The sequence below is a fragment of the Typopeltis vanoorti genome, chromosome 20, assembly GCF_054136105.1.
Source record: "Typopeltis vanoorti isolate ZY-2024b chromosome 20, IOZ_Tvanoo_1.0, whole genome shotgun sequence".
Lineage (NCBI taxonomy): Eukaryota > Metazoa > Arthropoda > Arachnida > Uropygi > Thelyphonidae > Typopeltis > Typopeltis vanoorti.
The window spans coordinates 64,408,025-64,433,124 of record NC_143568.1 but is presented as its reverse complement, the minus strand read 5'-3'; the positions used below and the strand labels follow the sequence as shown (position 1 = coordinate 64,433,124).

General features: G+C 34.5%; 1 protein-coding gene across 2 annotated transcripts in view; it reads right to left on the bottom strand.

Moving 5' to 3' along the window:
• LOC150095509 (cytochrome P450 3A8-like) overlaps nt 1–23,699 on the bottom strand; it is an 86,408-nt gene extending 62,709 nt beyond the window's left edge. For both annotated transcript variants that reach the window (XM_090410517.1, XM_090410516.1), the window contains exons 1-7: nt 23,587–23,699; nt 19,558–19,654; nt 15,628–15,680; nt 10,435–10,531; nt 7,292–7,408; nt 4,425–4,513; nt 709–854 (exon numbers count right to left, since the gene is read on the bottom strand). In XM_090410517.1, coding sequence (XP_090266643.1) covers nt 709–854; nt 4,425–4,513; nt 7,292–7,408; nt 10,435–10,531; nt 15,628–15,680; nt 19,558–19,654; nt 23,587–23,669 — 682 coding nt within the window. In that variant the 5' untranslated portion in view covers nt 23,670–23,699. The remainder of the gene's footprint in view (nt 1–708; nt 855–4,424; nt 4,514–7,291; nt 7,409–10,434; nt 10,532–15,627; nt 15,681–19,557; nt 19,655–23,586) is intronic.
• Nucleotides 23,700–25,100: the final 1,401 nt, after the last annotated feature.

Here is a 25,100-nt window from a genome sequence, read left to right as displayed (position 1 = left end):
ACATGATTGAAAATTACCCATCTTGAAACCTGGACATTTCAATAAAATTCAGCAGTAAAAAACAATAAAATTTAAATATTTTTAACATAAGCAATTCAACCTTTTCTCATAAAATTTGAAATCATTTTGATTCATTCTTAGTTTATAAATCCCTTTATGAATGGATCAGTTAAGAGACCAGTACAAACTATATCGTAGATGCTCATGTTCGCTAACTAATTATTTTGCATAAGTGTGATTGACGGAGTAGTGCCTAAGTTACAATTACGGACGAAAACAGGAAGGTCCAATAAGCTTCATCAAGCAGTTTTTAATCAGACACTGGGTCTCTCCGAGACTTCAAACTTTACAAAAGTGTAGAGAGTGTCTTGGAAAATAAATTGTAAACCTTCTGAAATTTGCCAGTACTTAATCTTTTAATCTAAAGCATTATTAAGTAGCAAATCTAAGAGCTCTTAGTTCTGTGCCATTTAAATAATGCAGAACGAAGGGAACCTGATGGGCATTTGTATTTCTGTAACTCCTAATCAAGTTCAGAATGTTTGCGTTTTAAAGACAAACACTATTTTTGCTTACTTGGATCTGAAGCACTAAGCCAGCTCAGTGATACAACAAATTTGCTATATTCGTTATTTTTCATAAATTCAAATTATTTATCGGAAATCAAACTGTTGTCTAATATGCGAAGAAAGAATTTATAATTCTTACAGGAAATTACGAAAGTTAGAGAAATATCTTTGTTCGTCATTTTCCTGGCATTTGCGATCAATGGGTTGTCAGGGTCATTCTGAGAGTCGATCTTTACTCCAAATAGGCTGCTGCATATGACATCCATCGTAAATGCTCCGAATAATCTGAAAAAAAAAATGATTGAAAGATGATAACAAATTTTAGAATGAGAAGGTGATTAAATAAAGTTTTAAATATACTTAAATATTTTGATTGAACTACTACATTTACATATCTGCATTAGTAATGTGATCAGTCAAGCATCGCAAGGTGCTTTTGAATCTCCCCGTGCTCTTGAATCGCAAGAGCACGGCGAAATAACTGGGTGTGTTTGCACAAAAATGAAGCGAGAAGGCTTTGTCTTAGCTTAGAATGATAGTAGACAACGTATGCTCACTACCCGCCTCACTAGTTAATTCCATTAATATTTTGAGGACTTCGTTGCGTTTTGGAAACAGAGTTCTCTACTCCATCTCCTCATCTTCCAGATCAACATCACCCCAAGGTGCTTCATTCCATCCCCGTATCCTCAATATTTCATCCAGTATCTACAGAAGAAATTAAAGCAGCTCTCCCATCTAGCTCATCTGCTTCGGGAGTCAATGGATTCCCAGCACCTAAGCTATGTAAATTGCCTTTGTAGATATTGCAAGTTCTACTTGATACTCTCTTATCCTCCAGAACAATTCCTCTATATCTTCGCAGTTCCAGAACTATATTTATTTCCAAGAAGGACGCAGCTACTTGAGCAGCAGACTACAGACCAATTACAGTTTCTCCAGTGATTCTCCGTTTGATCCATAAAGTTTTGGTTAAGAGACTGCAACAACATATGGCATGATTTCCTTCTAAGAGCCTTTATCTCTTCGGATGGCTGTACCGAAAATATATATGTCCTTTCTTCATGTCTTTCAGATTTCCGGCGCCACCTTAGGTCTTTCTACGTGACGTCCCTTGACCATCAAAAGACGTTTGATAGAGTCTCCTTTCCTGCTATTCTTAGAGATGTATCTATTGCCGGATGTCCAGACCGATTTCTTTCATATGTATTGGAGCTTTGCTCTTGTAGCTCCCTTACTATCACTACAGGATCCCTTGTAATCTATATTCCCGCTGTTTGGGAGGTTCGCCAGGGAGATCCTCTATCCCCTCTTTTCTTTACTTGCATCATTTATGAGTTTCTTCGCTCTCTTCCTAACCATATTGGTTACTCCCTTGGTGCCCACTCTTTTAATGCAGTGGCCTTTGCCGACGACCTTATATTCTTAGCTTCTACTAAAGTAGACCTGGGAACTCCTCGATCGGGAAGTTGACTTCTTTCATCTCAGTGGCCTTAATATTAATGTAGAGAAGTCCTGCTCTTTAGTCATTGTTTTCAGGCTGAATAGAAGCTTAAGGTTGAGAACATTGAGTTTTCCCTGCACGATAGGTCATTGCATTCCTTGACCATCCTGGAAGAATGGGTTTACTTGGATATTTTCTTCAGTCCCAAAGGAAGTGTTCTCTCTCTCTCTTCAGCCTTGGTTGCTGGGCTTACTCCTTTGAGGAAAGCTCCTGATTAGCCATATCAGGGCTTCTTTATTCTGTCTAGTTATTTAATTCCGAGGTATTACCACAATTTGGGCCTCGGAAGAACTGTTTCGGTACCATCCCGAATGGATAAGGCAGTTCGCTCTGCGGTCAGATCTTAGCTCCGACTATCTCCTGACACCCCAGTAACGTATTTTCATGATAGAGTGAAGGATGGAGAGCTCGGTATTCTATCTCTCCGCTGGTTGATTGCACGACTGCGTTTGATCCGGTTAGCAAAGCCTGAAGCTTCCTCCTCGCCAATCTTTCCATAGTTCTATTATTCAAGATGATTACAGACGCACTAGGGGTTAAACCCAGTACCAGGGCTCCCAGATACTAACAGCATCGGCAGAGCATAAGAGATTGGCATTTCTACTTCATGGTTCTGTCTATGGCGCTTCTCTTTGTGAATCTTGCAAGGTGTCCCCTCAACATCAGTGTATTAGGGATGGTACAAATTATTACCAGGATATGAGTATATAGACCTTATTAGGGCTAAAAGTAATGCCCTGCTCACGAGGGCCGTACAGCTCGCTGGGGTTGAGATGATATTAACTGTAGGGCCGGCTGCCTCTATAGTGAAACGCTTTTTTTTATTGTATTGGAGCTGTTGTTTTAGCTCACATGGAATCCGTGTAGGAGGCATGATGCCGTGGTCTCCATATTGAATCTGCTGGTTAAAAAGAACCTGGCTGTTATTTTGACCACAGCTAAATATCTAGCAGTGTGGTACCACCTACTAAACGGCCTGGTTATGGAAAGAAATGATTTTTGCATGGGGTACCTCTTGTGTTAAACGGCGAGTATAGGATTTTTCTTTTTTTTAGGTAGACGACAGGAATCTACCTCTTAAATTAATCCAACCTCTTAAAATCTACCTCTTAAATTAATCCAACACGCAGAGCTCATTGAATTCTTAATGAAAGGTATTCTAACGAAAAAAAAAATCAAATTTAGAAACACTAAATATAGTTGTAAGCTAATCAGGAGGAAAAAAAGTATTTAAAGTCTAACGAAGAGAAAAAAAAGTATTTGAAGTCTAACGAAGAGAAATTACATATTTTTTATCTATTATTATGCAAAACAATTTACTCTCTCTTATTCTATTTGTATTCTGCACTTCGGTTATGCTGCCTACATTGCACTAGTTCATAACAGTGGATATATTCAAATGATTCTTGTGTCATAATAATTATTGCGATTTCCTGAGTCCTTTACAAGCCTCATTAAGGGTTGTTCCGGTTTTAGTGTACAAGTAGTTTTCATCTAAAAATGTCCACTAAATTCTAAAAACATAAGAATTATAGAGTATTTCTCCACCAAAATGGTGGTCATTTGCTAGAATGAAATTAAAGAGTTTGGTCTCCTGCTTAATCAAGATTCTGTTTCCAAATTGCTCCACAGGATTCTGGTTATGGCGAATGCTCGCTTGTCTAATTTTTTCAAGCCCATTTCCTCAAACCTTTCCATCATAGCACTTCAACCGAACCGTGTTCATACAACCGTCACAGTAAGCAACACAGAATGAAACAGAAATGTCGGCCTTCTCGTCATTCAAGACTCAGTTTTCCTATTGCACTTCACAAGTGCTGTACTACATTCTGTTAAATACACCTCCCCTGTCATTTCCTCTATAAACACCGACGATTCTTACCTTCATAACCCCGATGAAGGTAAGTTCTTCAGTTTCTAATGTATTCGCACACTCCTAAATCGCTGTGTAAGTTCGATATTAGGGTGAAGATACTCCAATGATATAGCTAAGACATACATAAATATCCCCTTGCGGCACTTTCTCAGTATATGTATGTATGTATGCGACCTGACTCCCACTTGGATTTATAACGTCTTTTCCGGTTAATCTTGAATGCTCTGATCGTGCTTAATGATGACTTATGGCGATCTATTACTGTTGGTTTCTGTATAACTACATTAATTTCTCATGCATTTCTTCGCCTTTATAACTTAAATTCCATATAAGTATTTTGAATACTGGTACATTTTTAGTAGATTACTAATTTTATTAATATAAAATGTTTCAGAACATGAACTGTATTCTGGTACATAATGTGTATTCATAACATAGACAAAAATAATATAGGGGATATCGTACTTTTACTTACTTCTTACAATCGACTGTCTTTTCTTTCTTAGCAGCTTCCAAGAAATTCTGTGTTAAAGTGTCAGCACATTCGTTGATTAGCACTGCTATCTAATTGAAAAAAAAAAAAAATTAAGTGAAATTTTTACCAACATATGTAACTAAATTCCTTGGTATGCTTTCTGATAACAATACATAAACTAGAGCAAATAAAATCAGTAGTATTACAAAACACGTAACGTATGTAAATGATGTAATCACTATATTACATATATTCTTAAAAACAAACTGCTATAGATATTATCAGTATATACCTACCATTCAGAGATAACTAATCTGAATCTAAACCCCAATCCCGAACAATAGTGTACCCTATAATAGAAAGAGGGATGGTAAATCCCTTTATGTTTTTATAAAGTTCTTATTTTTTTATTATTATTTATTATTTTTATTATTTTTGTTTTTACTCATTCGCCGGTAAAATAGCCTTTCGGCTTATTAAATTAGTAATAATGTACCCTATTGTCTATTGGGTGTGCATTCTATTGTATTAGATCTCCATTATTCATTTCCTGGTCTGAATTGCCGAGTGAATAAATAACACGATCAACAACCAATTGGTAAAGGTTCAAATCGCACTGTGTGTGTGTGTGTGTGTGTGTTTGATTCATATAAAATATTGTCATTTATTTAACGATTATTAACAGAAGTTTGCAAAATGAGTAAGGTAGATTTCAAGTTAAAAAAAAACGTGGTTTACCATTTAATGACAATCACTTTCACTTTGTTTGTAAAAGATGATGAAATTTCAAATAATTATTCATAAGTCAAAACCCTACACCTTCGATTGTAGTGGTTCCTTTATGAAGGATAACAATCAGTTTTTAGTCAGCCAGTCAACGATATGGAATGATCCAGGTAGGAAAGAGCGATCTTTGTTATTTGGAATTGAAGCAGCGATTGAAGCAATAAGGATGAGTGCGCTGCGTAATATATCTATTAATATCGTATGTTCTTTCAGTTTTTTACGGAACGTAAAAAAAAACTGTTGCTCCGTATGGGATCGACTGATTTATGTGCAATTCAAAATGCAAGAACAGTTTCTAAAGGTTCTCGTCCCAGGTGGGATTTGAACCCAGGTCATTGCAACCAAATGCATCGTCGATGTGAAGTGTACTACGAGAGTTCGGTAAAAGAGCAGGAACGAATACTGAGAGATACAACTGATGGCCTTTAATGTTATTAAACGTATAATATGAGCAGTTGTCCTTTAATGTTATTAAACGTATAATATGAGCAGTTGTCCTGTATAAAGTGACGCTTGTATACTGATTGTTCGTTCTTTTACGTAACGCTCTTTCAACTTTGTAAGAGCAGCTGAGAGACAGGTGAGCGCATACTTTCCCCAGTAATGTATAAAACTATCTATGTTTTCGTTTTAATAATTGATAAAAATAGGAAAGAAAGCGTATAACATCTCAGCTACAAAAATGTGTGTGTGTGTGTATGTGTGTGTGTGTGTGTGTGTGTGTGTGTGTGTGTGTGTGTCATCTGTGTGGATTCAAGAAGGTCGTCTACAGTCCTGCTGATGAAATTGACAAGGATTATAAATTGGAAATTGCAAGTTTCACCATGCAATTTCCTGGAGAATAATTCTATTTTTACGTTTTGAGTAGTTTTAAAAAATTCAAAATCTGTGGTATTTAGTGATGTTGCATCAATTTTTGCTACTTTATGTACAGTTTCATTTCTATTTAATCCCACATGGGATGGAATCCATTGATATATTATTTCGGAATCCTTATGTAGTTTTTTTTGTTTTTTGATGTCTCTAAGTATTTCTTGTTGGCTAATGTAGAAGTTTTAATAGCTTAAAGGACTGCTAAGGAGTCTGTGAAAATATGAATTCCTTTGGGCTATTTATCCAAATGTTGCAGTGCTCTCTTAATGGCTATTAATTTTGCATAGTGTGAGTTTCATCTTATACTGTTGGTTGTTTTTAGTTCTATATTTTGAGAGCCATAAATGAGTACATCACTTCCGGAATTGTAATTTGGAAATTTAGAGCTATCTTTATTAATTGAGGTTCATATCTCATTATTTTTGAAAGAGGTAATAATCTCAAGATTGCAGGGTTTTCTAGGCTTCTTTTTATGTTTCCCTATTCAAAATGAATAACTACATTTTTCATGTTTTGATTTGTAGGAAATGCTGGGTGGTTGGCTATTTTATTTGGACAATCCAAGTGGAATTCATGTTCCATGATTTCAGGCATTGTCAATTTTTTTCTTTATTCTGTTTGCTAATTTGCCGCCTTTTAAAAAGTTCATTTGTTCTATCGTATGCAAAGTTGGCTCTTTTTTTCCCCCTACAAATTTAGTAAGATTTTAGCCACCACAAATTTAGCCACCTAATTTTCAAAGGAACAAGGTTGGATTCGAATTCTGCTATTTATCCAGGACTTGTATTCCTTAGTCCGCATAGTTGTCTTTCAGTGCATTCAGTACTACTCGGATTTTTACGAAGCGAGGTTCCATTGTATAAACCTTGCTGACAGGACACCGAGTGTTTAATCACATTAAAAGGAAAATGGTATAATGAGATGACGAATGCACGTATCCTACTTTGTAACTTAGCAAAATAATAAACTATAATTACTCATTAATAATGAAAGTGTTCAATATGAATTCAAATGTGATGTCCGAGTTAATGTTTATATATAATAATGAGATTTGTCTTTTCTTGGTAATCTTAGTATTTTAAGTTTCGATTGTGCTCCTATTCCCAGCCGACTATTTCTGCGACAGTTTCCGTGATATTTTAATGATGAATTATTTACAAAGAACCAACAGTGATCTTTTAAAATTCTGAATATACAACAATAATTACCTTCTTCATCTTCCCCGTGCTAAATGCTGGGCTCATGATAGTTCGTATTCTCTTCCATTCTTCTCCTTCTTGGCCGAACAGCATTTTATCTGGTATTGGATTTCCAAATGTAATGTGCTAAAATACAATAAGTCTTTATTAAAATAACTAATGAATTATTTTACAATTGATAACGTATACTTAAATATACTTTATTATGATTATAACAGCATATAAACCAGTAGACAGTAATCTTGCCTTTTAAAAAGTAACGTAGTAAGCAGCGTCATAAGCACTTTTTTGTGAAGGACTATTCTGATGACTTTATGACTTATAATTCTATTAGGCATCTTTTAATATGAATCCTATCTACTATAGATTATCATATAAACAAATAATAAAATAAACAAATAATACAGAGTAAAATAGAACTTGGAACTGACACCGTACCGCATGTCACTATCGGTTCTAAGTCGCTTGTATCACTATTTCGGTGATACAAAGACAAATTACTGGCTTGAAGATTATTATATTCAGATGAAGAGCTCTTTCGAAGAGATGATGGTGAAACATTCTTGTAGCTGCAAAAGATGGCTTCACAGGAGTGTCGTTTGAAAAACATAAAATAAAAAGGCTTTATTCACCCAATCTACAAAAGATACGTTTTCATGTACAATAGCGAACAAATGTATCCGAACAAGTCGAATTTACGTCAAGTTTTTGTTTTCTGTTTAATTTTTGTTTCAGTTCACAATAATTTTGATTTTGATTTCGGTTTATTATTTTCGGTTTTGATTTTAGTTCACAATTTTGGTTCAGTGCTGCGTGTATCGACTGTCCCTACAATGTTTATTGCTAGTAGTGTGCGTTTTTAATAGCGTAAACAAGTTGACATTCTGAGTGTTTTATTCATTTTGTGTAGCTATAAAATGGATACATCTAAGAAAAAGTTCACATTTTTTTCCAAAAAGTCATGGATGGGTGTTTTCTAACCACACATACATGACTCAAAAATAAATTGCCAGTGAGTGTGCTGTTGGTTTGAGTAATGAGATGTGATTTTAAAGGGGTTTATGGAGACAGGTACCTTATCTTCTGTCATAAAAAGAAAATGTGCGCGAAAAATGAAAACTACCCTTACTCAAGATTGTAACTTGTGAGGAAACGAAAATTGAATCCAAGATTGTCTGCTGTAGATTTAAACAGATTTGACAGCTAGTGTGATTAATGTTTCTGATATGATAGTCCGTCGAAGATTGTTGGAAGCAAAGAGAGGACTAGTCGCAGCAAAAAAAAAACAACTGCTGACGATGGGCTAGGCAGAAATTGAGGGCTCAGTGGGCAAAAGTAAACAAAGATTGGAACGTTGAGAAGTGGAAGAAGGGTATATTCTCAGATGGGCGCTATTTCTTTGTCCAAAGAGAGCGAGTACTCTATGTGCAAAAATCGGCTGCTGAAAGACTTTTCTCGTCCATCTTCAACAAGCTTCTAACTCAGCTAAAAACTCAGCTAAACACTCTGTACCGTGATATATGAAACAACCCCAAAAAGATGTTTTGGGGTTGTTTCATACATAACGGTACAGCATCATGTGCCTGTTAACGGGATGATGAAAAGTGACGAATACATAAAAATATTGGAGAAAACAGTGGTCCCCCCCCTGTTCTAGAAAGACGAAGATTCGGTGGTCAGGTAACTCTCCTCATAACTCACTAGAACATTTGTGGGCCACAGTGAAAAAGAGACCTGGAAAATTAAATTGTGATACAAATAATAACTTAATACAATCCATTATAAAAGCACGGTTTCGAGATGCAGAAATAAGAAAAATGTGTGCTCCGCGTTGGTAAAGTCCATTTCTAAGCGAATTAGTGAACTTGTTAGGAATATAACAGGAATGACACATTATATTGTAAAGTAGGACTTTATTTTTTGTACTTATTTTCTAAAGAAATTTACATTTTTTCTTTAAAATGTGACTGTTCCGATTAACTTGTTCGTTACTGTATGATGAACTGACACCTTATTTTCCGAAATAAAATTTCTGAAATGTTACTCGATTATTCATACTTCTGTTTTTCACAATGGATAGACTGGTGTTACTGTGATTAAAAATAGTTCCTGTTCCACATTTAATTTTTTATCCTATATTATTAACTCTATTTAGTTTACTTCATTGATGCTGTTTCTAGTAGCGTAATTTTAATTATAACGAGAACTGACTCTGTGTGTTCTATGATTCGTTGATTGTATTGCATTGTGATTTATTGTAATGAGGTGCTGATTTAACCTGAATTTTTAACCCGAATGGCCAAGCAGAAGGTGAACTGTTGCTAAATGAGAAATCTGTTCGCTTATTAAGTGCAAGTTATTCTCTTGGTCAGATAACAAGAAAACTGAAAAAAAAAAAGCAATATGTAAACGCAATCAGAGAAACTTTCATTTGTAAGGTCACTATGTAAAATTATAATTACAGAAGTAATAACTATAGAGAATGATAAAGAAACCTAATAAATTGAAATCATGAAAAGTGATAATTCCGATAATGATATTTTTCTCTATTTAATTCGATGTTTATTCGCTTAATCTCTTCATCGATATCAGACCTGAGAATCAATAATAATTATATTAATAATATAATAATAATGTCAGTATTCTAGATCGTGTTTAGAGAAAAAACAGACAGAGAACGTATTAGACTTTTGTTGTTGTTGGAAGCGCGTTAAGCAATGACGCATGACAAATGACGTATTATCGGTGCTCTATCAATTCAATTCCATTATTCAGCACTAAGGAATCGAAATGCAAAACTTGAATTTTCAAATGTATCGAACAGTAAATAAATAATTAGAATTTCAACATCATTTCTTGTTTTTTTGCTATCAAAATGTAAAATTCCTAAAGAAAATGTGCTAGTAGGAATTTAAGAATTTCGGAGTGGAAGATGTGCTGAAAACCGAATTCTACAGCTTGATATCGTATCCATTGTGCCCCACTTTCGTTTAATTTTATCCCAGTGTTACATTCTTTTATTCCTGCTATCGGTATAACTCATGCAACGCTTTAATTGAAAAAAAAATTAATTGAGCGTTTGTCATTCATTTCCATCTCGATTAAAACTCGACGTTTAAGACCGATTACAAAAGTTATTCCTTTTAACTTACCCTTCTGTTTATGAAGAAATTAAAATCCTTAATTAAGATATCTTTAATGAGCTCAGGTTCGGCAAGAATGAGACCCGGATTTCTACCTTCGTATGTCCTGTAAAATAAAATTTAAGAACTTTTCTGCCTCACATAAAACTTTAGAAACCTTAAATATTCTATAAAACAATACACATTTGACTGTCGTGGTGATATCACATAAATCTGGAAATCAATTAAGAAATTGATGAAGTGAAACTCAGAAAAAAAATTTAAAGAAATCGGATCATCCCTAATTTTTTACGCTCATAAGTCCCTTAATCATCTGCTATCTTTCATCGTACTCTTACGTATCTGAAGAAAGTGTCAGCTTTCCCTCCGACTGGAAACCATTTGATGAACAGCAATATTTTCTGTTTTATTTTATTTTATTTCATTTACTTCTTTCTATTCAAATTGAAACAGCGCTAAGAAACGTGTCGTGTTATTAGTATCTTAAGAAGAAGTTCAAAGGTGATTCTTAGAAAGTGCCTTTCTTCTCTCTCTCTCTCTCTCTCTTTCACAACTATTTTCTCATGACTATTATGTAATGACGTATTATAGGCATTTTGCTAAGTAGTAAACAACTTGGATATCAACATAACAGTTTTTCAGACATGATGAAGAGGAACATATTTTTACAAAACAAGATCAAGAAAGGAAAATGAAACAGAAAAAAAAATCGTCGTGACAACCAGCATTACACTACTAGCTGCCAGCGGAAGTTACACAGATTTCTCTGTTACAGACACTTACTCCATTTTAGAATATATAGCGAGTTATCGCTCTCACATCTGGGGAGGGGTGCTGCCCCAAACTCCTCCTTCAGAGTGTTATATTGTATTCAAAAGAGATCCACTCGCTTGACAGATGTTCCTTCTTTCATTCAATCGCTTTCCAGCAGAATCTCTATATCTTAATTGTCTTTCTATAGGTATCTACGTGTTCTGCTCTATTGAACTGACAGACTCTATTCTTCGTCTTACCTCTAATCATTTACACGGGCAGCTGTTAGTCAATTCCGAACTCATCGAACAACTTTCATCTCTTTCCTTCATTTCATACTACATTGAAAAGGTTATCCCATTCCACTCTTCCTCATACAGCCTGCAACTCTTCGAGAAACACACCAACAGATTTGTTTATTTATTTATTTTTTTATTATTATTTTTGATCTCTCGCGGACACACATCTTTGTCGTGTTGCAAGTATCGAGATCTCTTGTCTGCTAGATTAATAAAAAAGGACTCTAGGATACGTTGAATATTTTGGAAGTAATCATAAAACTCTTTTGCCTTTATTTTCTCATTCATAGCATGAAATGTCTTGCCTTATAACACCCCACAAAATTTGTCTTGAGAAGCACACTTAGGATGAAACCCTGCAGACAAAAGCATCAAATTTACCAATTCTTATTCAGAAAATAAGCATATCTAACTATTCTGTTTTTCATTCTATTTAAGACCAACATAGTTTTCACATATTAACAGAGCATCGTAGAGAAACTGCAACGAAGGTTTCACAGAAATCAGCCATAAAATCTACTATAAAGTTTGTCTGTAATAAAAAATTTTCAGCAAGTGATTTGTTCCGTTTCAGTAATTCATACAAATATCCTATTGAATAATTTCACGAGAAATGAGATTTCAAAAGGGGAAAATTATATATATTTGAGCCCTGATCACTTCATAAACTGAAAACTCATTCATTATACAGGAAGCCCTTTGGTTGAAATAACCTGAGTTCGATTCGACTAAGGACGGGGCCATATTAAAGTACCTTATTACTTTAATATGGCCTTTCGTCTAAAGGCGAGTTAACAGATCTAAGCGGATGACTGAGATTGTCTCTTTTCTGCAAATTGGGATTTCGTACCGCGACCAAGTACACTGGACAGCAGAATTCAGCTCGTAACTGAAAAAAAAATATTATAACCGAAAGTAACATATTAGTTTCACACAACACAATGCCGAATACCTGTGTGGATATTACAGCGGTGTACCATACGTCAATACTACTACTACTACTACTACTAATAATAATAATAACGGAATCATTAGTGGTGCGAGAAATTCCGGACTACAAGGAAACATAATAAACGAATGAATAAATATATCTAACGTCAAGTGTGAAATTGCTCTTGTTCTGATATAGTGAGACTTCTACAGTCGAAATTCTGTGTTGTGGTTGTGCTAAAAATCCTAAAGTACAGTACATCTTGGCGGATGAAGTTTTGTAATGTATATATATATATATATATATATATATATATATATATATATATATATATATATATATATATATATATATATATATATATATATATATATATATATATATTATATATATTTATATATTTATATATTTATATATATTTATATATTTATATATTTATATATATATATATATTTATATATTTATATATTTATATATATATACAGGGTGTTCGGGATAAATTTGACATATTTATAATTAATTATATTTTTCCGTAAGTTACATGTATTAACACACACTTCTCTTCATTTAAAAGTTTGGACCCTTCTTCATTCATATACAAGATGTCAGAAAGGATGGATAGCTGGAACCCACCTGAATCATGGAAGAGAATAACTTGTATCATGATGATTCGTGCCCGCCATCAAAATAAGGATATTACGACTGCTGCCCAATGCTCCCTGAATACAGTAAAAACAATCAGGCATGAACTAGAGACTTGCAATGGTGACTACGAGGATGTAGCAAGAAGAAAGATCCCTAGCAGACGATCTGATTGCGTTCGTACAGCAGAATTCCTCGCAAATCTGCAGGAACAGGTGTTGAAGAACCCTGGCATTGGAATTCGGGCTTTGTTCGTGGAGTTGCTAACTGTATTCAAGCCCTGGATAACAAGGGTAGCCAATGGTAGGCCGTATGTATGGCAGCAGGATTCGGCCCCTTGCCACACCTCTGGGAAAAGTCAAAAATGGTTGTCTGAAAATTTCTACGACTTCACCAGTCCAAATGTTTGGCCTCCAAACTCCCTAGACCTTAACCCCATGGATTATTTTGTATGGGGCGCAGTTGAAAAAGACACCAATCGCACTTCCAGTAATACAAAAGCCCAGTTAATGGATAAAATTAAAACAGTTTTTGCGGCCCTTCCCAGGGAGACTGTAGCATCAGCTTGTTCGAGGTTCCGAAGCAGAATTGAAGCTGTGATCGATGCTAATGGTGGTTATTTTGAGTAAATCTTGTTGATAGTATTGTAATTAACTCTGCCTGTAATGTTTTTTTGTCAATTCATTAAATTTAATAGATACAAAGAAGATTTTCTTTTTCCTTACGAAACTGTCAAATTTATCCCGAACACCCTGTATATATTTATATATTTATATATATACAGGGTGTTCGGGATAAATTTGACAGTTTCGTAAGGAAAAAGAAAATCTTCTTTGTATCTATTAAATTTAATGAATTGACAAAAAAACATTACAGGCAGAGTTAATTACAATACTATCAACAAGATTTACTCAAAATAACCACCATTAGCATCGATCACAGCTTCAATTCTGCTTCGGAACCTCGAACAAGCTGATGCTACAGTCTCCCTGGGAAGGGCCGCAAAAACTGTTTTAATTTTATCCATTAACTGGGCTTTTGTATTACTGGAAGTGCGATTGGTGTCTTTTTCAACTGCGCCCCATACAAAATAATCCATGGGGTTAAGGTCTAGGGAGTTTGGAGGCCAAACATTTGGACTGGTGAAGTCGTAGAAATTTTCAGACAACCATTTTTGACTTTTCCCAGAGGTGTGGCAAGGGGCCGAATCCTGCTGCCATACATACGGCCTACCATTGGCTACCCTTGTTATCCAGGGCTTGAATACAGTTAGCAACTCCACGAACAAAGCCCGAATTCCAATGCCAGGGTTCTTCAACACCTGTTCCTGCAGATTTGCGAGGAATTCTGCTGTACGAACGCAATCAGATCGTCTGCTAGGGATCTTTCTTCTTGCTACATCCTCGTAGTCACCATTGCAAGTCTCTAGTTCATGCCTGATTGTTTTTACTGTATTCAGGGAGCATTGGGCAGCAGTCGTAATATCCTTATTTTGATGGCGGGCACGAATCATCATGATACAAGTTATTCTCTTCCATGATTCAGGTGGGTTCCAGCTATCCATCCTTTCTGACATCTTGTATATGAATGAAGAAGGGTCCAAACTTTTAAATGAAGAGAAGTGTGTGTTAATACATGTAACTTACGGAAAAATATAATTAATTATAAATATGTCAAATTTATCCCGAACACCCTGTATATATAAATTTTTACAAATTTAGACGAATCTTTATTGAACTTGATTTGCAAACATCTCAACGTACTTGAAAGAGTGGAAGAATTTTTGATTAGATTTGAGCATACCTCAAGAATCCTTAAAGCAGAGAGAGAGAGAGAAATTCTTGAATACTTTTGCGCAAATCCAAAATCTATAACTTTGCAACTCAACTCTCACTAGGTTGTAATGTAGACTTAAAACTCCCGGTGGTATCCTTCATTCATGAATACTCCTCAAAAGATGACTATTTTTTTTTGTATTGCAGATCTTTCTTTTAATAGGAGGTATAAAACCCTCCAGTGATGAACCCCAGCGGTTATGTGAATTATAAGCTTCGACATTTTGGTTTATAGAAGGCTGTTTTCCTAAGTTCAGGTAGGGGTTATATGTAGTATATTAATTCGAGGATTGCCCAAGATTATTCTCGGATAATATTTAAATATGTTTTGTATATTTTCTTTCTGAAAAACTCGGCTATTAATTAAAGACAATGATTTGCATGGTTATTGATCCTACATAGTGTTTTGCATTTAGTTATGAGACAAGCAGAATGTGTGGAAATGGATTACTTCAGACGAAGAATGAGCGCCACCCGTACGGTGGATTGAAATACATGGACACGTACAGAGAATGAGAGAACAACTATTTTCATTGAAAATTATGATCTGATCACCCCCTCGAAGGAGGAAAAAAAGAAGACTAAGAGCTACGTGGAAAAGGATCATTGACAGAGCGATTTAGAAAAGTGGCTTCCGGGATGATAATTGGAGGAATTGTCCGGAGTGGAATTTGTGTACAGGCAACTGCTGACAAGTGGAGAAGCCTGAAAGAAGACTATAATAACCACATTATATGCTTACCCAAACATCTTTCCGTATTTTCGGTACAATTCCAGTTGTTTAGTATGAATTTCCTACAAATATAATAAATTAAAATGAGGAAAAATATCTCATATTATAATTACTACATCAAGATTATTAAAATAATAGACATTCTAATGAACAATGCTTTTGATTATACTGATAATTATAAATAAATAAAATATGAAACTATTTCATTATAGGTAGTATTACAATTAAATCAGATAAAATCAAGTTTTATTGTCATCAGTCTAGTAATTCTCATGTGAGCAGGAAAAAAAGTTTAGAATTTTTAAACGTAATTAATAAATTTAAACAACAACCGTATAGTTCCTTAAGAATGAAAGATACTGCTGTCATCCTCGCAACACTGATGATTTTTGTGATTCAGAAAATGATTTTCAATTTTCAAAGAAAAATATAAAGATACAACATAGACGAAATTGTGAGGTAAAAAACAAATAACTGAAGAGAGGAAAAGAAGGAAACATTTTTTAGTTGTGTTGTGTTCATGAAATGCATAGAACCTATAAGACATCGATTCTACTGTGAACCAGATGGTAAATGATCTCATGTGTGAGATCATAACCTTCACAGAGAGGTCTGAGGTGGCTCGAAAAGTTTCATGTTTTGTCATTAGGATAGGAATTCCGCATTATCTAAATCTTAGCCTATCCCAATACGAATGCATTCTAGGTTTACAATTATATCAATATGATATCACTGTAAACCTACAATGATATCAATGTGATATTGATATTGATTGATATCATATTGATATCAATATGATATCATTGTAATTATCACTACAATGACAATATGATATCAAAACAATCTTCTTTGGGTAGGATTCATACTCACAGCACGTCATCAATCCTCTCCCCCCACACACACAGGAGGGTGCGAAAGATTTAGAAGAACAGAGTCATGGAACGGGGGAGGCGTGAGGCGAAAGAAGAGATTTTAGAACAAATGAAATTTGTACGATAAACTCTGTGGGAAAGATGTTCCAGAAGGCAGAGTTAGAAGGCATGAAAGAGCATGAAATGTTTTTCTTGTTTACAGGCTGAAAGGAAAGCGAAGAAGCATACAACAGATATAGACGACTGTTGAATAGTATCTGAGTGGGTTCTTAAACAGACAGACAGACAAACAGAGAGAGAGTTTTGGAGGATTGGAGGAATACGTCCACCCGAAATTTGATTAGAAATATTCAGATCAGGATGGATTTGGATTTACATAGTATTAGAAGTTGTACTGATGAGAAGTAATATCTGGAGAAGAAAAAAAGGGGTTGTTAGTTTTTTGTGGGCGGAGGAAGCTGTGAATTTGATGTACTGCTGCAGCAAATATTGGAAGTGTAAGTCAGTCCAAGAGGAGAGTCGAACTCTCCTCTTGGACAGTTCGACTGAGCAGAGATAGGATATTAGATTATGAAAGATTACGAAAGGAAAGGTCCCGTGCTTTCTCTGTGAAATACGATAGGATTTACAGCTCAAGTTGATATCGTAGTTTTGACTGAATTAAATACGCTAGAAGATCTACTTTATAGAAGACGCACATTTATTATTTATGATCACCAATACCAGATGGAGTTTTTGATGCGAAAGCCTATCAGGTCTTTGTTACCGATTATTTATCTTTCAAAATTAATGCCATTTAATGCTAGAAAGTTGAATAAGATACTCAATTAGTTGTCGTGTACCCCTAAGTCAACATGAATAAAATCTCGTAATATCTTCATTAATATTATTAGTGAAATGAATTGATATTAATTTTGCTATCAAGTAGTTATCATGATATCGTATAGTTTTGATATCATATAACTTGATTACTATCTACAGAGATTATATGATATCAAGACTATACGAAATCATGATAACGTTTTCCTTTCTAAGTTGGGACATCTGTCATAAGCATCCATGTGAAATTGTAAGTCATTCTATCAAGTAGTTTTTCTATATAGCTGTCTGAAGCAAAAGTGTTGTCTGTATCACTTGAAATGGATAAAAGTTTGTATCGTGCGGTTATGAAATTCTTTGTAACGCCAAAAAAAATTCATTCCAAGTACATAAAAGTTTTTGGTCACTCTTCTGCTTTGTTTTCGACAATTAAGAAATGGGCTGCGAGTTTAAAACTGGATGTACCAGCCATGAAGATAATCCACGTGAAGGAAGTCCAAAAAATGTTACAACACTAGAGATCATTGAAATGATCAAGTGCACGATATATGGTCGTGCACTTGATGATTTCGCAGGTCATTTAAGCATTTGACTCGCAGGTCATCTAGTATCGTGGACGATACTAGATGACTTGCGAGTCAAATTGCGTGAAATTTCTGAGACTACATGCATTTCAAAAGAACGTGTAGGATATATTTTGCATGAAGTGCAAATGAAAACGCTTTGGCAAGATGGGTGCGTCACTTGCTCACAGCCGATCAAAAACGCAATCGCATGATAACCTCTGAACAGTGCTTAGAGCGTTTTAACAAGAAGAAAAAACTGATTTTGTGCTTCAATTTATTACTATGAATGAAACTTGGATTCAGCATAATCCAAACAGCCTTCAAAACAGTGGACAGAAGTAGGTTGTTCAGCGGCAAAGAAGACGAAGTCCTGGCATCGGTGATTTGGGATGCTAAAGGCATTTTGTTTATTAATTATCTTGAAAAGGTAAACATAAAACAATAAAAGGAAAACATAAAACAATAACCAGGGAATATTTTTCCGATCTTTTAACCAGACTAGACGACAAAATTCTCGAGAAAAGACCCACTTTGCAGAAGATAAAAATCATCTTTTATCACGACATTGACCTACCCACAAAGGTGTTTTTGAAATGGGAAAATTAAGGGATCTGTACTATGAATTGATGGAACATCCACCCTATTCCCCAGATTTGGTTCTCTCTGACTTCCATCTCTTCTCAAAACTAAAAGTCTTCCTCGCTGGTCAGCGTTTTTCTTCGAATCAAGAGGTGATTGCAGCTGTAGAGGGGTATTTTGTAGATCTTAGTGAGAACCACTACAGGGATATGATAATAGCACTCGAGCATCTCTGGAATAAACGTATTAGTGTTAAGGGAGATTATGTTGAAAGTTAAAAATAATTTTGAAATTATAAGTTCGTTTTTTCATTGTTAATCCGAGAAAGTTTCACACCACCCTCATATATTTTTAAAATACTTCAAACTCAACGTATAATTATAATTGTCCAATTAGCTCTGTCTTTAACGTTGAAAATCGTAATGATGTTTGGATTTCAACCTGTCGTCTCAAATATTTAAGTTACGGAATTCGACTTACCTCCCCATTGCTATATTAATAGCTATTCATTTCCTCATTCAAAACGGATAAACTGTTCAATCAATGCGAAAAATTATCGCTGACTTTTTCCAGCTTAATTACTTGTAAAAGGAAATTACTTCACTTTATTTCGAAGTCTGAATACTGAACGTTATTCAGCACGTGATTCACCTGAGATATCTGTTTTGAACATTCGGTAAAATCACATTAATTCCTAATGACCCACTTAATATTCTCTGAGAATTAATGTTAATTGAACTTATTAATATGACAGAAACAATATTTGTAAAGTTTATATTCTAGTCATCTCTCACTAACCTGTCCCTCCCGTCCCCCCTCTGCCGTGAAACTCATATGTATTTGTATAATGGGAGGCGTAAACAGCACGTGAATATCTCTGGGTTCTTCATAATTTCAACTGCAAATCTTGTATCTCATTCATTTACTGTTTTTCCGCATGAATATCGATATTATCAAAATTTTTTAAGCACTTGGCTGCCTTATCAAGATATATTTGCACTCAAAATATTTATCAGTTTATCAACTTAATTGTTATTATTTTTATTGAATATAAAGATCAATTTTATTCTTAAACCGTGAGGACTTTTCGTGAAACATTTTACCTTTCCAAGTATTTCATGAAATGTCCCAACTAATGGATACGGTTTCAAACATGGAATCCCTCTTGACTGCCAGTAGTTATGGGTCTTGGTGAGATAACTGAAATGAAAGAGAAAATTGCGATCTTAGTAGATAAATCAAAGTTAATTCAAATTATATAGCATTTGACCATTTTTTCACTCAAATTTAATGCGGAAGAAGGAACATTTTAAATTTACTTTTGTTATTTTTATCTATAGGTATGATGTTTCTACTGTATGATTCTGTTCGAATTTTATTCTGAATTTTCCACTCTGAACAAATAAAAGGTTAACATCAACCACGTAACTTTTCGTAAATTGTAGATTTCCTGCTATCTCATACTTGGCTTACTCTTTTGTATATAACATTTTGTTTTTCTGAGATATCAATTATTTTTAGAGACGACGTAGGTAAAATCATAGAGGATTAAAATGTAGACCTCGGTTATATGATGTGAATTATATAGGTGTCACAGCCGCTGCGGTTGCTGGATGTTTGGAATTACGGTCGAAGCAGTTATGAGCTGTGTCTTAATTTTGTAAATTTCTGGAAAGTCGGTTTTTCTGGCAATTTTGCACAATAAAAAAAAAGAAAAAGAAATAGTTTGAAATAGTTTCCGAAAGAAAAGACTGTCGGGTCCAGATGAGACTGGTTTACTTTCAGATGAAGACACCTTCATGAAATGTTTTCGTCTTAGTCGGGATTCAAAACCTGGTTTTGAATCCTGTGTTTAGAACCAAAATGTCTTTTAGACTAACTGAGCTTACGGTGGTTCACAACGGCAGAGGAAAAGAACATGAAACTTCCCTTCTTCATTTTATTCCACTGAAATATACAATGAAATTTAGAGGTGCTTTCTTTGAGTTGTGATTTTCAGGGGACCTCCGCAGCATAAAGACCAATTGATATAAAATGTTGCTAGAAATTCAGTTTAATGATATGCATTGCGCGTATGTCAAGGAACACGAAGAAGAGGAGGATGAGAAGAAGTGAGGCACCGAATGCAGACAATCATAAAAAGATGAAACTAGTTTCGTTCTTAATTCTTCATGATCACACTCCGCTGAAACAGAGTTGTTTATTCTATGCATTGAAGATATAATTTGTTCTGCACAATTTTCCCATTAAAATTTTTCAAATGGGACGAAAAAAAAACCAAATAACACTTGTTCTCTAAGATTTCAATGTATATTCTCTAACAACAAAATTTGTGTGGTAAATAATTCATATAGCACTCTGAAGTATGGAATGACTAATAATATGAAAATCCAAGATTCAAGTTATAGTATTTTGAACAAATCAAAATTTTACTTCAATTTACATATATTTAGAATAATAGATTTGTATAGCGTTGAATTTGCAATAGAAATAAATTCAATATTATTTTTCCCGCCACCACAGACTGACACCACGACATTAAGCGAACACGTTAAAAGTTCTGAATTACTGAATGAAGTAAAACCAAGAATGTGAAATATTGATTTCTTCGTAATGATATCATGGTTTTTATTAATATGTATAGCATTCACACAACTAATTATAGTTTTCTGTATAGAAATCATGTTAATCCCTAGCTTTCAAAATTCAGATTTTGATCTTTACCTATTTTCATAATTCTTATTCATAGTATTTTGGGGAAAGCCGTAGATCATGGGTGTCCAACCTTCGGGCTTGCCTGGACCACATTAAGCAAAGAGGAATTGTTTTGGGCTGCACATAAAATGCATAATATACTTAATATATAAGCAATGAGATGAATAATGCGTGATTGCGAAGCGAAGGATTTTTCTTTGGGAAGATAGCTCTTATAAAAATCTAGCAAAGGATATGATCAAATTTTTTTTGAGTTTAATATATGATTGCAACTCTTACATTCCATTTGAAAATTTGAAGGTATCGTTTCGACTGAAAATTGAGTCGCATTACAAAAATTGATACTATTTTTCTGATATATTGAAACCTATTCTCAAATTCTTGTATGAGAACGGAAAGAAAGAAGCATATTTTTCGCTGTTCACTGGATCGTGTTTAGTCAACGTATCGAAATGCATAAAATTATTTGCCATAACTTGAGCTTGTCATAATTTAGGTTTCATTTCAAACGCTGTTATGGTTGAGTCATTCTTTATTTTCAAGTTCTGGTACAAATGTTTCTTTCGATTCCATAAATGGTTTGATTTCATTTCTCAAATCATAAAATCTCTTCATAAAATCATAAAATCAAATCATAAAATCTCTTCATAAAATCATAAAATCAAATCATAAAATCTCTTCAGTATTTTACCCTGACTTAGCCACCTTACTTCAGAAAGTAAATGATGTCCTCATAAGCAGCTTCCGTACTCTAAAGGAACTCCTCTAGGAATCTTTCATTATGACATTAATCATTTTTAAGGCTTTCACGCATTAAGCGAACATATTCACATTTTCTTGATGTACGATGCAGTGATATTTCATCAAATGCGAGTAGCCGGCGGCAATTTCACCATCGTCTATTAACTTTATAAGTCTAGGTTTTTTACAAACAATCGCCGGAGCGCCATCAATAGATATACGAGATATGTAGGGTTAATGAAAATCGCTTCAATATCATTTTTACTGCTTCATACAAATCAACAGATTTAGTGTGTCTTTTAATGGCACCAAAGAAGCCATTTCTTCAGTAATATTATATTCCTTATCAATACCTCTAATAAAAAATGGCAAATTAAGCCGTATCTGTAGCTTTAGTACTTTCATCTATCGGCAGCTTGTAATTGGCAGATTTACTCTTCAAATCTCTTTCGATAGATATCCCTATTTATTCACTTCGCTTAGCTATTGTTTGGTGAAACAAACTGCTCTTAGAAAAATCCATTTTTTATCAGGATAAATTTTATCTTCAACGCTTTGCTTACATTGTTTAATAAACTCATGATAAGTAATTAGTTTTGATTATTTTGCAATCACACTTGCTGCCACATAACTAGCGTTTATAATAGAGTCTGAGGTGAAAAAACTTTATTGAGATTAGAGACTTTCTTTCATTTCGTCTGTTTTGTCTTTACAAAACATTCCTTGATATACATCGAATTTGGCAGCATGTCTTTGGCACAATGTCTTTTCAAATTATAATCTTTGAAAACTGACACGATTTCCAAAAAAATCAAGCATACTGCCTTGTTATTTTTCGCGCAAAAAAAATACTGATTTGTACATTTTTTATTGAACACTCTTCTTCTACGATTTTTTTTTTTTTTTGGTTCTGCTTTCTTTTGAGATGACGTTGAATGCAGGCTGAGGTAAAAAAATTAATAATTAAATAACCATTTATTTCTATGGTATTAACGATGTTGTAAATTTAATTATAACAATACCATGAACAACAAACTATTTGATGAATTTTTGTACTTCCTATACCAGAGCTGATAAATTAATTTTAATTTATTACATTATTTTACGAAATAACACAAAAACTCAAGTTTAATAATTAAGAAAGAATACCACATATTTGTTTAATGACAAAAATGCCCGTCTCCATAGCAACACGCACATGTAAGTAGGTTGAAATATTATTATCGGCAATCATTGCGTCTTTACTAGCCAAGTAGCACTAGCTCAAGTAACGTCTGATATACGCAGGAGTAAAAGTTAGCATCACATCACACTGCACCCTTCCCCTACACAGCATTATGTTGTCACCCAAACAGACCGCGCAACAGTGATGAAAAATATTGCTAAAAATCACACAATAATGTTAAAAAATTTTATGGGGCCGAATTACTAACAGTCCAGGGCCGCGGGTTGAACATCACTTCGGTAGATACTCGTGGATTATAAATGTTAGGCACAATTTATTTATCATTATTATTTCATATTTGTATTATGCTTTTGGAAGTTTAGAGGAATTAGGGGATGCCGTTAGCAGTTACGTTTGTTAATATACTAACATATACTTTTCGTTATAGTAACGAAGAAAATTAAAACAGGAAGTTAAGTAAAAAGTAGGAAAACAGGAAGCTTTTACTTACAAGTATGACGCAATCAGAGTCACCAGCTGAACCACCACTGCATATAAAAGCCAGTTTGGAATGCTAATTTCGAATATCTCCATTGCGAAGGTTGTCGTCCAACTCCCCGTTGTGTCTTCGACACTAAATGAAATATCACGTGAGTGCTTTCCCACTCGAGATAGCTACTTTGTTATCTTTTCCACACGCAGCACATACAACGTTTGTGTGCCCTCTTGAGTGGCGTCACTCCGTACAACACAAGACAGATGACGTCATCCTATTTAACGAATGTTGCATCACATCCCTTTTTTTTTTAAAGTATCAGTGTTGAATTTGCAACTATGATTGTCATTAACACACACGCTGAGTTTTTTGCTACGAAACTGTTTCCGTTGCAATAATGTTGTTTTGCTAAAACGTCCAAAAAGGCGATATTGTCGTTTATTATAACATTCAAAATGAGGTATATTAAAATATCCCTGAGTAGAAGGGCCAAGAAGTATATATGAGACTATCCGTTATGAGACTATACTTTCGTCCAGAGGTGTTTAATTTTTTTTTTTTTTTTTTTTTTTCATATTGGTTAATGCAACGTATGAACAATTTTGATAATATAAAGATTCAACAATGTTTTTCCTGGAAAAACTCCCATGTTACTCCTCTTAAAAACTATTATTTTTACGGCTATTTTGCCTGCTTTTCTTTAGGAGTACCCCTTTATTAATGTCATTGGCTTTTTACTCAAGATTTCTTAGGGCATTGCAGATGTATTTTTAGAGACAAATATATGTAGATAATAGAAGAAAAATCGCACTTACCTTTTCTTGGATGTTGTTGTTTGTCTTCTTTCTGCGATGTGCATATTTCTGCTGTTATGGTGTTGAAAGGGGGAGTGGGGGGTTAGCAATGTGGGAGAATTAATTTGAAAAATCCCGAGTTTTTTTATATGATATATACACATATTATATTTAAGGTTGGGCGGAGGGCTCTTTTTTGTAGGGTGGGAAAAGATGAAAAAGGGGACTGAAATTAGAAACTGTTTTTTAGAGGAAGGGGAAAGGTTTTACGGGAAAAGGGGGGAATAGGGTTGACGGGGTGCGAGCCGTTTCGAACGAGTGGGTAGGCGTCTGAACTCATGGAGGAAGTGGATGCTATGTCATGTCAGCTTGGTGTTTCTGCGTTTGAAGTGTTCCTGTTATCGCCTATTGGTCGGAGGTGTGATCTAATTTTTTTGTTGTGGAGCTTCTAATCTCCGAGGGTTGGAAAATACATCTGCAATACCCTAAGAAATCTTGAGTAAAACGCCAATGACATTAATAAAGGAGAACTCCTAAACAAAAGCAGGCAAAATAACCGTAAAAATAAAGGTTCAACAATAGTTTATAAATAGGTTCTTTTCTTCGAGATAATTTTGAGATTTCGTACAGACAGGTCTTTCTTGCAAGATTTGGGTGTGCGTTTAAAAACGAAAGAGTGGTCTCCAACGAAAATAATTTCCCGACTACATGAAAAATAAATAAAAAACAAACGAC